Source organism: Myodes glareolus, chromosome 22 (assembly GCF_982192425.1).
Source record: "Myodes glareolus chromosome 22, mMyoGla1.1, whole genome shotgun sequence".
NCBI lineage: Eukaryota > Metazoa > Chordata > Mammalia > Rodentia > Cricetidae > Myodes > Myodes glareolus.
This window is the reverse complement of record NC_142047.1, coordinates 25,014,459-25,030,428: the sequence shown is the minus strand read 5'-3', so window position 1 is coordinate 25,030,428 and position 15,970 is coordinate 25,014,459. Positions and strand designations below refer to the sequence as shown.

The 15,970-nt window shown below is 48.3% G+C and overlaps 1 protein-coding gene across 5 annotated transcripts; it reads left to right on the top strand.

Annotated features, from left to right (window-relative positions):
• Positions 1–486: 486 nt before the first annotated feature.
• On the top strand, positions 487–15,886 carry Prss54 (serine protease 54). Of its 5 annotated transcripts, none has more exons than XM_087900287.1 (7): positions 487–540; positions 1,032–1,267; positions 1,370–1,464; positions 5,581–5,752; positions 11,480–11,738; positions 12,477–12,605; positions 15,138–15,886. In XM_087900287.1, exons 3-7 carry the CDS (start codon positions 1,404–1,406, stop codon positions 15,669–15,671), a joined length of 1,155 nt encoding a protein of 384 aa, XP_087756413.1. In that variant the 5' UTR covers positions 487–540; positions 1,032–1,267; positions 1,370–1,403; the 3' UTR covers positions 15,672–15,886. The 5 variants fall into 5 exon arrangements, with proteins under 5 accessions (XP_087756413.1, XP_087756412.1, XP_087756410.1 ...); XM_087900286.1 differs by having other exon boundaries at positions 1,029–1,267; XM_087900284.1 differs by having other exon boundaries at positions 507–930.
• The last annotated feature ends 84 nt before the right edge of the window (positions 15,887–15,970 follow it).

Below are 15,970 nucleotides of genomic sequence, written 5' to 3'. Positions count from 1 at the left end.
CTGAGAGCCCATGCCAGCAGCCCGCCAGCCCTCTCCGATGTTTCTGTTTTACAATGACGTTGTCAATACTCATCCAGTCCTAGCAGTTGTAGGAAACCAAGGCTTCTCCCAGCAACTGGAGAGCAGAACCCACCAGGCTATGAGGTTTCCTAGGACCTGTCCAGTGGTTTGGCTTGGACCCATAAGCTGAGATCATGGAGGAAGAAAAATAGGCTCCGTCTCCAAGAAACCAACCTGGTGGTACGAGGGACTGGAGACACGCTCGGTCTGTCAGGCAGTTTGTCTAAGGGGAGGCAGGTGAGGAGCAGGGTAGCCTGCGGCTACAACCAAGGACCTTGTCATCTCGCAAAGGGGGAGGCTCTGCAGCCATACCCAGAAGGCATCCTCCAGAATAACCTCATCGAGGCCAGGTTTCACCCTGTTTCTCTTAAATCCAAATGTTTGCTGAGAGATGCCGTGGTAACCATGACACCACAATGGAACATTCTTCCCAAGGTGCAGAAGAAATTCCGCTGCAGAGCTCTCCTGCATAAGGCCACAGTGAGTTCATTTCTTCGTTAGTGGGAACAGTTCACAGAAGGACTCGCAGCACCATGCTAAGAGCAAAAGAAACATCTCATGTCACGAGGGGAACATGGTGACTTAGAACTGTGCACACGGTTTTCTTAGGTCACGATGCACGGTTTGAGGCCAGGATGTGACGTGAAGCCACCACTGGCTTAGAGGCTCAGAGAGTTTTGAGCTCACCTTCCAGGTTCACTGCTTAGTTGTCGTGTGACCTTGGGCCTGTTCCTCGGAGTCTCTGAGTGTCAGTTTCTGAGTCTGTAAAAACGGGGATTATGAGAGCGCCTGTGTCTAGGGTGGCTATATGAACGGACTGAGCTAAATGCTGAGACTGTTGCTAGTGAAGACATCCCAGCAAGACTTGATGTGAGTTTTAATAGGGAGGGTGTCCCTGTGAGACACTAACCCCTAGGGGAACGCCCACCAAAACCCTCTCTCTCTCTCTCTCTTTTTTTTTTTCCCAGCAGTGTTTTCTGGCTATACAGTTAAAGCAGGGGTTGAATTCCACAAATCAAAAGCCAACCCTCTTTAGAGAACCAACTCTCTAGCACAGCCAGGGCCCCAGGCTGCTCTGCGGAGGAAACTGGAGAAAGCAGACTACCCTTTCTCCTTGGGCCCGCTCACAAACTGCTAGCCAAGCATTGGAGCCAGACAGTTGCTTCCCGCCTTTTCTGCACAGAACCCAGAGCTGGGGATGTGACAGGTCAGTCTGCCTCATCTGGGGACCTTTGGTGGCTTCTTCCAAGGGAACTCCCCCTCCAGGTGTGGGAAGGTGATGGAGTCACGAGTCTTCTGTCTTCCCCAGCTGCCCATGGTGCTCGCTGCGTTTCTCTCTGGGAATGGCAGAGATGAGAGGGTTGCTGCTGGTCCTGCTGTACGTGGCCCGCTCGTCTTCTGCCAGTGAGTGTGCAGCTCCCCTCCCAAGGCCTTCCGTGGGGTGGGTGGGTTGGCGGCGCCATCCCGGAAAATGGAGTGGCCCTTGCTCCCTTTTCAAGACATTCCGTGGGGTGGGATGGGGTGGAGGCGTCATCCTAGAAAATGGAGTGGCCCTTGCTCCCTTCCCAAGGCCTTCCGTGGGGTGAGTGGGGTGGAGGCATCATCCCGGAAAATGGAGTGGCCCTTAATGCCTAGAGAGGGATTCACTCGGCAAGGAAGGCAATCCCCAGAATTTTGTCCTGGGTGGCATGTGTGAATGACAGGATCTAGGAAATGCAGAGCCCCAGGGCTTGCATGTACGTCTGATTCTAAGGGTGTGAGATAGGAAAATCAGTTCTAGGGCACAGAATGGCCTATGGAGCAGAGGGGTCAGTGTGAGGACTACCTCCTACACTCAGTTCAACCCTGCCCACCCCTGGAGTACATTGGGCTCTGCAAACTGTGATCCTGATCAGGACCAGCGAGTACCACAGCAGCAGAGGTGTCTCGGGCTCTCGGGCAGCAGAAGTGGCTGCTATGGTCCCCTCCTCCATGACCTGTAGGCTGCTCAGGACTAAAAAGCCCAGTTTGGAAAAAGGCAGATGTATAAGGGACAGATGACTCAGGTAGGCTCTGTCTACCTTCGGTGCCTTTGGTTTGATCGGCGAACACACACACACACACACACACACACACACACACACACACACACACTATGCAAAGACCCCACACCTTCCTCAGTCTCCTCTTCCCTGCCAAGGAGACCAGGGATGTTCAGAAACACAGACATGACATCTCTCCTACTAAGCCATAGCTGAGACCCAGAACAAACACTTGGTCTGGACCACATTTTCTCATCATGGCATTAGCAGTGGAATCGGGCACAAGGCAGGGACTCTACTACTGAGCTGCTTCCCCAGCACCCAAATAGCGTTTTGGAAAAAGGAATGCTGTCACATACATGGAGGTTCTTGGCTTGGGAAGGATTGGCTAATACTGCAAATCATCAATGTTGCCAGAGAAAAATCTTCCCTAGACAAGGGATGTCATTGCTGGCATTTCTGAAGTATTCTTAGTTTTGTCCCAGAAGTCTGTGTAAGGGTCTATGGATGGACATTTGGTCTCAAGATACCCCATAATGAGAGGTCCTCTGGTTCTTTTTTGTTATTTGTTTTATTTTGCTTTTTTTCTCAGACAGAGTCCAACTATGTAGCATTGGCTAGCCTGGTGCTCAGTAGGGAGACCACGCTGGCCTTGATTCACTTGCCTCTGCCTCCCAAGTGCTGGGATTAAAGGCACATACTGTCATACCTAGCTCTCTCTGAGTTCTTGACAACACTGTGAATGATGACTGTACTCCCTGTTTTGGAAATGTCTCTGCTGCCAGCATCCTAGGTCACTACCAGAAGAAGCCCTTCCACTCTTCCTGTTTTCTCTTCTGAATACTCAGCACATCCTTTGGGTCCTAGCTCCCTGGAGAGACACCAGTCCTTCAAGTGTCACTGTCACGGACTCCCAAAGTCCATACCTCCAAGCTTAGTTCCCAAGCCAGTGCTCTGTGCAGGCGGCCGAACGACTGAAAAGGCCTTCACTGGGAGTCCACGGCACAGGGCCTGTCTGTTACACAGCATAGAGACCCAAGGCCATCAACCCAGAAGTAAGCATTGAGTGTTTGTAGTTTGGGATTTGAAAGCAATCAGGAAGATTGCATTTTTGGAAACAGGATTGCCAGTTTTGCTCCAAGGCTCAGCACTATCATTTACAGAGATAGAGTTTACATTTTCCCATAATCTTCTCTTGTGATCTGGTAACAATCCCAAGTGGTATATAGGCCATGACTATACCCTTCAGAAGAGGAAACGGCACCAGAGAGGACAGTGGCTTGCCTGAGATCTCATAGCATACTAACAGACTGACTCGACTTTCAAGTCTGCTTCTAGGCTCCTCCCAAATCTATGTCAGGGTACCCTGGGTGCGATGACAGGAGATTCTGATAGATGGCAGATGCTCTTAGGGTGGAGAACCTCTACACCCTGGCTCCGTCAGGAGCTAAGGAGTCCCATGGGCATTGGAATTCAACAGAACAAAGTATATAAACCGCTGAGGGAGGACATGGGCCAACGGAGGGAGTCAGTAGTTTTGGGGAGCAACATAGTTCATGAAGTTGCCATCTTCTTATTTAGGATGCCTGGCAAATTGGGGCTCAGCTCACCCCCACCCAGCACTGTAAGGAAGTCAGTTTCTGACCTTGCCTCATCCTCCCTTCTCTACCTCCATGACCTTTCCTGTTCTAATAGTCTCTACGCTTGCATGAGTATACAACTTTAAGAACAATGCAGGTCCCTCCAAACTCAGGCTGGCAGAAGAGGGATATCATTTAAACACCACGGGACTCTCCCTAGGAGCAAAGTCCAGGGTTCCCAGAAGGTGCTCAGCGCCGGACAGTCTGGAAGGCAGAGAATGAGCAGGACTGGGAAGGGGACCTGAGACAACCTTCCCACGCCAGGACTTAACTCCTTCATGACAGGAGGCCGGGGAGTAGATAGCAGTAGAGTCATTTCACTCACGCACCAGATAACTTATCAAGCACCACCTAGACACTAGGCACCCGCTAGCTCCTAGAGACACACTGACAAGCAAAACAGATCGGGTGTGAGGAGCCATGAGTGCCACCTGCTTGCCGGGGATGCAGAGGATGCAGGGAAAGGGGAGCATGAATCCGAGGCGGAGGGTGTGTCTAGAGCACTGCCCTAAAGCTGGAGCTCCCACCCACTTTAGCAGTGCCCACCTCCGGGATTACGGGTGAGTTGTTCCAAGGAGTAAAAATGCTGGCCATGCTCAAGACCTGTTGAGTTCTTGAGTTCTTGGGGACCCCTAAACCACTTTTGCTTTGGGGGCATTGTCCTAGTTTAGATTCTAAAGACCTCTCCTGAGGGGCTCAAGCAGCTAGCCACATCACACCAGAGTCAAGAGCAGGGGGAGAGGAGCGCACGCTCGAATGCTGCCTGCTTGCTCACTCAGCTGGTTTTCTTTGCTTTCATTGTATTGCTGTTGTTGCTTTGGACAGGGTCTTGCTATGTGCTCCTGAGTGGCTAGAACTCTCCATGTAGACCAGGCTGGCCTCAAACTCATAGAGGCCCCCCAGCTCTGCCTCCTGAGTACTGGAATTCAAGGCATATTCCAGCACCCCCGGGGCTTCTTCACTCTTACACAGTTAAAGACCCCCTCTTGGTGCTGTCCAAAGCAGAATGGTTGTTCTTATATCAACTAGCAATTAAGACATGCTATCAATCCAATCTTATCTAGATAATTCTTCTTTGAGACTCTCTTCCCAGGGATGGAGAGATGGCTCAGTGGTTAAGAGCCCTGGCTGTTCTTCCAAACAACCTGGGTTCAATTCCCAGCACCCACATGAAAGCACATAACAGTCTGTATCTCCCGTTCCAGGGGATCTGACACCCTTATGCAGACATACATGCAGACAGAACATCAATGCACGTAAAGCAAAAATAAATAAATCGCTTTGAAAACAAACAAACAAATGAACCAAACTCTCTTCCCAAGTGATTTTAAGTTGCATCAAGTTGGTGATTAGAGGTACCCACGCAGGCTTTATCTTTCTTTATCTTTATTGTTGTGGAAATGAAACTAGAAAAGGTTAAAGGGCAAGAATATACAAATCCATGCATACATCTGGCCGTCAGGGTGATGCCATCACAAAGCTGGAAAACTGCATCTCACACTGTGAGAGGAGACCTGGGAAAGCAAGCAGCAGTTTTTTTTTTCCTTAAGAACAGGCCTAGACAAGGATGCCTACAGGTCCTGTTGCCACCCACTTTTGTATGAAAAATGCCAGACAAGGCCCACCAAGAGGTACTGCGCTCGGCCGAAGAGTGCCAGAAGCAGGGTCTAGTAAGACTTTGAAAGGATTCCGAGGTATTAGCAAGCGTCTTTTATGTGGATGATCTCCGGGGAGGGACAAAAGCATCAGGGTTGTAGAGTCAACCACAAGCAAAACAGCCCGCAGAGCAGGAGTCTCGAGGGCTGGGAAATGGCCGGACCCCCAGGTGCCACATAGTGAGGCGTTTGCTCCCCCTGCAGTTTGCGGCATCCAGAAAGCCAACATCAAGGACGAGTCCAAGGAGAACCTCGTGAGCAGCACCGAGTTCCCCTGGGTGGTGTCCATACAGGACCAAGAGTACACCCACCTGACATTCGGCTGCATTCTCAGCGAGTTCTGGATCCTCAGCAGCGCCTCCGCTCTCCAGGACAGGCTAGTGCCCCAGAGGAAGGGCTGGGAGGGTCCGCTGCAGGCCTTGGGGACTAGTGGGGGCTACACACCTCCGGGTGTGCTCGCCTGAGTCAAGGTCCTGAGGTCACCAGCGGCTCTTGGGACTTTACTATGAGGACCCAGAAGTGGCACCAGTGAAAAGCAAGGCGTCATGTGTTGTATCTAGCAAGTTCATTTGGGATTTTGCCGCAACTACAGAGATGCGGATTCTTTAATTCTATCCACCAGGTGTCCTTCCGGGATAAGTTAAGGAAGTCAGCAGGATTCCTTGGGCCTTGTAAATGTTACTGCTACAGACAGAAGAACCCAGAGAAAAACTGAAGGAAATCAGATATGCCTCTAGATGCTTTTCTCTGGGTGCTCAGAGCATGACTTTGTTCTCCAATTGTTCTTGTCTGTGTTCTCCAAATTATATACCATAAGCTCAAATTCTTACAGCTAAGAAAGAAAACAATCATAAATATGATTAAAGAAAATATTTGGCAAACATTCTAAAATATTTTCATAAACTTCACTTCTAGTCCAATAGCCGACCTTAACTTTCGAGGATTGGCAGTAAGGGGATAATTTCAACCTCTGGGGAAGAAATTATCCCGCACAAAGTTGTTCACTAATTACACAGAAAATGCTAGAATATAAAAGTAAATATCTAAGTGGGATTTTGACACAGGTCTGGGAGCCCACCACTTGGAAGGTGGAGGCAGCAGGGTCAAGAATTCAAGTTTCTTTACCCTTAGCTATATGTTGAGTTTAAAGCCAGCCTGGCTATATGAGACTCCGCCTCAAAAACAAACACAAACAAAACAAAAAAGCAGCCAAAGAAAAGTGAATTTCCAGTTATCACAGATAAGCAGTGATAATATAATTCCTTATGCATGCTGTATGTGAAAGAGTATGATATCCATTGCATATATAAAGAAAGTATAGAAAGTTTCAGTTTTGTGATGTCATCACCCTGATGGCCAGATGTATGCATGGTCTTGCACATTCTTGTGCTTTAACCTTTTCTAGCTTAATTTCTACTATAATAGATGCGAAAGATAAAGCCTGTGATGGTTTTGCATGTGCATGTGTAATGTGCACAGGCGTGTGATGTGTATGTGTGCATGTGTTGGGGTGACATTGGATATCTTCCTCCATTGCTCTCTACTGGCACAGGGTCCCTCACTGAACCTGAAGCTCACTGATTTGGCTGGGCTTTGCCCAGAGTTCCCTATCTCTGCCTCCTGGGTGCTAGAATAGCAGGCAGGACACTTGGCTTTTATGTGGATCCTAGGGATCCAAACCCCGGTCCTCATGCTTGCATAGTGAGTGCTTTATTCACCGAGCTGTCTCCCCAGCCTGAAAGAATAGTTTAATCAGCTAAAGAAATTATAATGTAAACTCCTGTTAGAATATTCTTTAGCTGCTGAATTTTTAATACTTGTTTTGTGTATTTTTAAATTTATTATTCTTCTAGTATGCATATAAAATAATAGACTTCCTGTGGCATTTTATTTTTTTATTAAATATTTTCATAAAATACATTTTAATCATGTTTTCCCCCTTCCTCCAACTCCTCTCTGCCTCTCTACCTACTCAACTTTGTTCTTTCTCTCTTTCAAAAACAAAAATCAAAACAAACAAGCAAAGAATCAATAAGATAAAAAAATGCCAACCAAAACAAAATGAAACCAAAAGTCTACAAAATTATCATCACTGATCTGGTTTTGTGTTGGCTAACTACTCCTGGGCATGGGGCCTTCCTGGAGTGTGGTTGATACACTGATTTCCCCTTTGCCAGCAGGTACCAACTGATTAGCGGTTGGTTAGGGCTGTAAGTCCAGAAGGAAACAAGCCTGCTAACACTCTAACCTTGGATTTTCTGTGTCCACTCCCTCCTCTCAGTGTTGGGATCCTGTCTGACTGGAACCTACAAGTCTTGTGTGTGGTGTCACCGTCTCTGTGACTTCGTATGTGCTCCTGTTCTGTTGTATCTGGAAGACATTGGTTCCTTGGAGTCGTCCATTATCTCTGACTCTTACAATCTTGTAGTGCAAATAATGAAAAACCAGAGACAGAAATAGGGGTTCAACTCAAAAACCAGAAAAGCAAAGCATCCAAGCCACTAGAGAAGTCTTTCCTCTACCAAGGCTGGGCTACCACAGATTAAGCGAACTAAGCCTCTCTCTCCTCTCATTTTATGCTCTCTCTAGTACTGGAATTAAAGGTGTAGACCACTATCACCTGGATTTATTTCTACATTGATCTTGTGTAGCCCAGGGTGGCCTTGATCTATCTGCCTCTGTCTCCCAAATCCTGGAATTAAAGGTGTGCGCCACCACTCCCTGACTTCTAGTGGCTTAACTTTGCCTTTCTGATCAAGCTTTATTTAGTAAAACATAAATAAAATATCACTATTGATCTTTCTGCTTCCTCTTCCTCATAGACCCCTGAGCCTTGAGAGGAGGGGGTTAATGAACACATCCCATTTGGGAATGAATGTTCCTAAGTCTCTTATTCTCTGCACATTGTCCAGTCGTGGGTCTCTGTCTTAACTCCCACCTACTACAAGAAAACTCTTCTCTAATGTGTTGATCAAGGCACAGATCTATGAATATGCCATCAGGAGTCATTTTATTTCTATGTTCCTTTAGCAGAATAGTTATACTAGGTTTCCCCCTAGGCCCATGACCTATCTAGTCTCAGGTTCTTGGCCACTGTGTATGGCATGGGTTCTAACTCATGGAATTGGCCTTAAATTCAGCAACCCCAAAGTAGTTGGTTACTCCCATGATATCTGTGCCACTATTGCAGCATTATATTTTGCAGGCAGATTGCTGTTGTAGGTCAGGGTTTATAGCTGGCTGATATTGATGGTTACCTTTTCCCTCCGGAGTCTCTCGCCTAGTCAGCTTAGGTTTCCATAACACAATATCATAAATTGGATGATTTAGCCCAGAGAGTCCAAGGTTAGAGGGTCAGCAGGTTTGCTGCCTTCTGGATGTATGGACAGAAGCCTTCTAGGTGTGTGTTCACATGGCTACTTTCCTCTGTGTGAGAGTAAGACAGAAGAGAGACGTGGAAGATTCCTGACATCAACCTCATTCCAACACACACACACACACACACACACACACACACACATACACACCACATATGTATATATATATGTATATATATACATACATACATATATATATATATACACACACACACATATGAAAAGAAGAAAAGTTTTTTTTTTAAAAGGGAAGGGGACACTGGTCCTACTGGATTAGGCCCTAGGTACCTCTATCTCCAAATATGAAAATAAAGGCCTTGCTACCAACTGCGGTCCCATTTTTTGAGATCATGGCAAGATATTTCTGTAGAACCCCCTCACTCCCAATTTTTGTCCTATTTATGACTCACATTCCGTGACCATGGAAGACTCTGTAGGCATCATTCTGCCCCTCCCACTGCCACCCTGGCTTCTGGTATTAAATACGTCTGAGGTGACTCCGATTTTAAGCAGCATGGTTATGAATGCTTATCTACCCAGGAGATGCCTGGCTCACCCTGCGATCCCAGCTTCTGCCATTACCCTCATTCATCTTCATGAGTTTCATGGGTTAGACAATGAAGCGTTTGCTCAACCTTAGAATGCTTTCATCTTCGTTGGACTGCATGTCCTGCTATGCCAGATCCTCCCATCTGTGACTAGTGATCAACACTGTCTTCTGGTGTGGGTGACAGCGCATTTACTTTGGCATCCTGGCTCCAGCTGGGTTTCATTGGTGCCAGGACTGACACTGGGGCGGGGGGCGGGGTAAGATGAAGTAGGGTCTATGTGCCTCTGAGGCAAAGCACAGATTGTTCCCTCACCAGCTCCACACAGCTCTGCCCGACCTAACTCTTCTCGCCTAGGGAGACTGTGTGAGGGCTCTGGGCGTGAGCTCACACCTTGATGAAGAAAGTGAAGGACCAGCTTCCTTCACTTCCCAGCATCAACCTCAGGCCTTCGTACATGTGCACACACATGCATGTCCCGCACACATACAAAAGAAAATGAAAGCAGACACACAAGACAACTCAGCTGACTTCTGTCTCATTGGTCACTGTTCCCAGCCCACTTTCTAAGTCTTTCATTGTTTTCCATTCTCCTCCTGCTGGAAGAGGACTTGCTCTCTTATCTGTCTTTCTGCTGAGAGCCTTCTCACCCGCCTGCTGCTGAGCTCAGCGTCAGCAGGTGTCACCTGCCACTCCCGGTTGTCTTTTGCTGGGTGCGCCAGCCCTTGCTCAGATGGCGGAGTGCTGAGTCCTCTTTATGGTTTTAGGGTGTATGCATCTGCCTTACATTGGTATCATTTCTTGGATGAGTCCCGAGGGGAGAGGTAGAGAACACCCAACTTACTCCTGCTGCTATAAAGCCATATCCTCCCTAAATGCACTCACAGAGTATGTGAGGCGAGATGCTGGACCAAGTGACTGGGAAGTGGAAGTGTCAACCTTTAATCCCAGCACTCAGGAGGCAGAGGCATGTGGATCTTTGTGAATTTGAGACCACCCAGTTATACAAAGCAAGTTTCAGGACAGCCAGGACTGTTACACGGGAAACCCCATCTCAAAAAAACAAAAACAAACCAAAACAAACAAAAAAAAACAACAAAAAATGATGTTAGGTGTTGAGGCAGTGAGTGAGAGTCATGACTACATATTTTGTATTGAAATTAAATGAATGAATGAAATTTATGCCCTGGCAATGCTGAAGCATGTATGGGCAGTCCGTATATGGCAGTTCTGTTGAACTTGTTCATATTGGGTTTCATGGTCTAAGTTGATGAGGACAGCTGATCAGGTCTCTTCCTCAAGAGGGCACTAGCTCTCATTACAGATAGTTGTGAGCCACTATGTGGTTGTTGGGAATTGAACTCAGGACCTTTGAAAGAGCAGGCAGTGCTCTTAACCACTGAGCTATGTTTTTTTTTTTTTAAAAAAAAACCTATTCATACAGAAAAGTCACCCAAAAACATGTGAACAAACGATCTTTGCATGATAAGATAAATGGTTATCAGAACAGAAGAATCCCCCCAAGATATTGGGCTCACAAGAGAGAGCACAACCTAGAAATTCAGAAGAGATTCCCTGGAGACTGAGTTCAAAGGTATGAGTAAAAACTAAACTAGAGACTGGAGAGATGGCTCAGCAGTTAGAGCACTCCCTGCTCTTCCAGAGAGTCCAAGATCAGTTCCCAGCACCATCGAGGAGCTCACAACCATTGCTAACCCCAACTCTAAGGAACCCAATACGTTCTGACTCTGGCAGGCACAAGTGGCACACATTCACACACACACATGCACATGTGTGTTCACACACACACACACGCACACACACACACACACACACACACACACACGTTAAAAACAAAGACAAAATACCCAGGGATTGAGTTGGATGAGAATGCCAGTTTGAGAAATAAAAACATAAAAAATGAGAAATGAGGCTGGAGAGATGAGTCAGTGGTTAAGAGCACTGACTGCTCTTCTAGAGGACCTGAGTTCAATTCCCAGCACCCACATGCTGGCTCACAACTGTCTGTAAAGCCAGTTCCGGGGAACTGGACACCCATGGCCAAAACACCAATGTATATAAAAAGAAAAAAGAAAAGAAAAAATGAGAGATGAGGGAAGTGTGAAGCTTCGTGGCTGCCTCGACTTCTCAAAAGGCCTTTGCTGTCTGTCCCTCTAGGAAGAAGGTCATTGCTGTTGTCGGTATAGCGAACATGGACCCCAGAAAGGTTGATCACACTGAGTACCCAGTCAGCACCATCATCCCCCACGAGAACTTCATTAACAGCTCCAGCAGCAATGACATAGCCCTCCTGAGGACAGAATCTGCCATACACTTCGATGACATGGTCAAGGCCATCTGCTTCCTGGACAAAAGGCTACAGAAACCACCAACCTTGAAGAACTGCTGGGTGGCGGGATGGAACCCCACGTCTGCAGTTAATGCATTCTTTCCCCTAGAGGAGGCTGTGTGTGTGCTGGCAGTGTGTGGGGGTGGGGGACTCAGAGGAACGTCTCTAGGGCCTATCCTAATCGTTCAGAACACTTGAGGTTTTATAGCTGATTCCTAGTGGCTGCCTTTCTGGGGTCTTTTTTTGTACCATATTCCACAGGCCATATTTTTTGTTTTTAGTTCTATACCCAGGAAGTATACAGGCAGCATGCTGCCTACCAAGCACTGGGAGGAGTAAGGGGACTCGGGCTGAGCACATTCTTACCTAAGCCACCCATTTCGGACAAGAATGAAACAAGAGAATGTATTTTTTTTTAATTTTTTTTTTTTTTTTTGGTTTTTCGAGACAGGGTTTCTCTGTAGCTTTGGAGCTTGTCCTGGAACTAGCTCTTGTAGACCAGGCTGGCCTCGAACTTACAGAGATCCGCCTGCCTCTGCCTCCCGAGTGCTGGGATTAAAGGTGTGCACCACCACCACCCGGCGAAAATGTATGTTCTTTAAGTGTGAAGGAAGGGTGAATTGTTCTCTGCTTGCTTGCAGATTTCAATTCAAAGCAAAGATAGTTTCCAGTAAAAACTCAGACACAAGTTCTGATTTCTATGGGTAAAAGGGACGTATAGGGACATTTTCTGTTGATTCCTGGTTGGCTATGCGAGTTGCTAGTGGGTTGACTCAGGACTGCCTTCTTGTTAGTAATTCTTGGGCTCTCTGTTGCATGGTCCAGACAGGAAATCACATGACAATGAGTATCCTGAGGAGAATCTCCGTGAAAGACATTGACCTGTGTCCTTTACAAAGAGACCAGAAAACAGAATGTGCCAGTCACACGAATAAGGAATACAAAGTTTGCCTGGTAAGAAGACACAGTAGAAGCTAGCTCTTGAAAGTAATCATTGATCATTGGCTGCACCAAGGGGTCTTGGGAGCTCTTCCTTACAGAATGGGGAGTGAACGGTAGGGCCGGTGCCACGGGTTCGTGTCTCTGGTAGGAATAACAGTTGGCAGAAAGTCCTCAGAACCCTACAGTGTGGTCCCTTGATACCGCTAGTCTGGCTGTGTGTCCCCGTCAGCCTCCTGAGCCCACATGGACTCTCAGTACCCAAGTTCTTGCCCTCACTCTGGTTCAGCGTGTACTGTATCCGGAGCCATCCTGAGCCACTAACCCTTAGCTTTTGAACTGAATTCTGCTCACAAAATATCTATTGGTGACTTCAGTATTTGGAAAGCTTCCCCTCGTGGAAATGGGCTCTGGCGTTTGGATCCTGAACACCGCACTTCTCAGGCAGAGAAGACACTTCCAGCTTCTGAATCGGACTACCGGGTCCCTCTGGCCCAGTGGAACTGCTCCTTACCTTTCCCCTTTCAGTTTTTACAACCCTTAGAGGTTTTGTGGGGTGTCAAGGGAGAGGACCACTCAGTGAAAGGGGCTCCTCTGTGTGGCAGCTGCCCCAGACACCAGGAGGTAAGACAGAGCTGCCTCGAAGGCCCTGGGTTGGTGGCCTCTGATCCCTTTACTTCAGAAACCAGAAATCACAGCTCTGTCAGGTGGGGAAGAAGTAGGGGCAGGGACAAAAGAAAAAAAAACAAAAAACGAGGTTATTTCTGTACCAGGGGTTAGTAGCAAAACCATTCGATGGGGTCATCAGTACCCACAACTGTGTCAGAAACATCAAACTGTGTGTCCTAAATCCCATCCATTTTCCTCCTCGAGCACAAGGATGACCAAGTTGGGGTGGGACCCGTGAAAGGGTGGAGACTATCCCTTCTTCACTACGCCCCAGGCAGCCTGAGTGTGTCACGGGCAATGGTCGTTCAGCAATCCCAAGTGACCAGTCAAAACTCTAAACAACATTTGAACCCTCTGCCAACTGGCAGAGTGAGGTGACACAGCAGACTACAAAAAAAAAAAAAAGAAAGAAAGAAAGAAAGAAAGAAAGAAAGAAAGAAAGAAAGAAAAGAAAAGGAAAGAAAAGAAAAGAAAAAAGAAAATGCGGGGCTGCTGTGTGCCCTTTCCCTGGGGTGAAGCACAGAATCACGCACACATTGCGTCGCCCAGGAACCGGCGTGGGCCTTCTCACGACTACCCAGGCGTGACAGTGTCTTAAAGCACACCCCTCAGCTCTGCCGTGCTCTCAGTGCACCCCTTCCTCCTACCCTTCACCCTCACCTCTGCTCTACCCACACGTCCTGAGCAAGGGGAGGTATCCAGGGAGGGGACACGCCAGGCAGGCCATTCCCCGGGGGGGGGGGGCTGCAGATGAGAAGGGGCTGATAAGGTCAACCTTTGCCTCTCTGCTGCTCACCCTTGAATTTGTGCAAACTGTTTGCTGTTATCACTTGCCACACTGCTCACTGCTCGCTCAGTCCAAACAGCAAGAGTAACGTACCGTTGGCCAGCTTGCCTGGCTTTTCCAGTCGAGGGGGCCATACAATCCAGGAGGGTGAATAGTCCGCCCCTATCTCGGACCCAGATGGACCAGGAGGTACGAGTGGAGGTTTGGCGCTTGAAAGGGGGGTGGGGCTGGCGTGGAATAAACGAAACCTAGTAGTTACCTTGGGACTTTCTGCATTCCCTCAACTCCCTACAGAAAAGTTAGAGCCTTTGTGAGCCCTCGCGACGGTCATACCTAATACTTGACTGACTGCACGCTGCGTGCCCAGTACCTGCGCCGCATGTGCTACAGGCACTATTGGATCAGGTCACCTGCGCAGGTTCCAAATCCAGTCCAGAGTGCTAAGCCTCTGCCTTCTCACCTTGCGTGAGTTAAGGTGTGTGCGCCTGAGACCCAGGGGACTACTCAGGAAAAGGGAAGGCGGCAGGACGGCGGGGCTGGTGAGCAGGAGTTACTAGCGGCTGGGGCGTGGGTTAGGGAACGGGAGACCCACAACAGCCCCAGATCAGAGTGCTAGCAAACCCAAGACAGTGAAAAATGAACCAGGAAGTTACAGGCAATCTGGGTGCCAAGGCCACAAATAATTTGCATAATGCAAAGAAAAATTGGACTGGGGAGGTAGCTCAGCTGGTGGGTGCTTGCCTTAAATAAAGCCCTGGCTTCAGGGATTTGATCCCCAGTTCTGCATTAAAAAAAAGCAGTTGTAGTACTCCCAGCATGAGGAGGTTGAGTGGAGGGGGGGTCAGAGTTCAAGGTCATCTGTGAGCAGGTCTCAAACAAGCAAACAGGAAAGAGGGAGAGGAGAGAAGAGGAGAGGAGAGACTAGTAGTATCCCCATGGTGTGGTTGGTGGTGGCTGTCTAAATTTGAAATGGTAGACTATAATTTGCCCGTTTCCAGAGAGAATCAATACAAAACCTTCTAAAACAGACCTCTGGCATCTACGGAAAAAGAAGGTTTTCTCAAACCTAAGCCCTCTGTCCTTTATTGCAGGGGGAACCAGGAAGCCCTGTGATGTGCCAAGTAAAGAAGCTGAATCTCTGGGTCCTCAAAGGAATCATGACCTATGGAGGCGACTCGTGCCCTGGCATGTTTCTGTATACCAGTGTGGAAGACTACAGTGATTGGATCATGGCCAAGGCGAGGAAGGCTGGCACTTCCCTGTCCTCGCTCCAGTCCTGGGAGAAGTTGCCCCCTGAGTTCCTTTTTGACGAATCAAATATTGCCCGGACAAAGAATGCGTATTCTGTACATGGCCATGCTGAACGGCCCCAATCCCATTCCCAAGGACCAAAATTGTCCACTGTGCACAACCAGTCAACAGACAATGGGGAGAACTTCAGGGCAAATGGTCTTCAGGAATCAGGCTGGCCTGCAAAAGTGGCCATTGAACCCATGTACTACGACTACTACGGGGGGGAGGCGGGGGAGGAAGGGGTTGTAGCTGGCCAGAGCAGGCTGTGTTGGCCCCAAGAAAGGATCTTGATGTCCCTCGTGCTTGTTTCTTGGGCAGCGGTGTCTAGCTAGCAGCTAATCTCCCCACAGACAAGAAGCTCGGAGCGCCCGGGGCTAGGCGTCCACGGTCCTGTTCTGGGGTCCGCTTTTGATAGGTGCCACTTGGGAGACCACAGGCAGGCCCACAGCATCACTGGGCTGGCTCTCCCTGCTCTGTCCCACTCCCATATGTGGGAAGGTCACTTCGTTTACGCTTGTGAACTAAATGTGGGCTAACAAGTATCAAACCGTTAGAGTGCCCTGTGGTTCTTTCAGTGTTATGGCTCCAGGGACCAGGCTGGGAAGATGTTCCCATGGGTAGATGTGGCCCT

What these genes read in the sequence shown, in the direction of transcription:
- Prss54 (XM_087900287.1), top strand. Translation starts at nt 1,404, where the DNA reads ATGGCAGAGATGAGAGGGTTGCTGCTGGTCCTGCTGTACGTGGCCCGC. An exon ending in GGCCCGCTCGTCTTCTGCCA is followed by an intron (nt 1,465 to 5,580) that starts GTGAGTGTGCAG and finishes CTCCCCCTGCAG; the next exon opens with TTTGCGGCATCCAGAAAGCC. An exon ending in GCCTCCGCTCTCCAGGACAG is followed by an intron (nt 5,753 to 11,479) that starts GCTAGTGCCCCA and finishes CTGTCCCTCTAG; the next exon opens with GAAGAAGGTCATTGCTGTTG.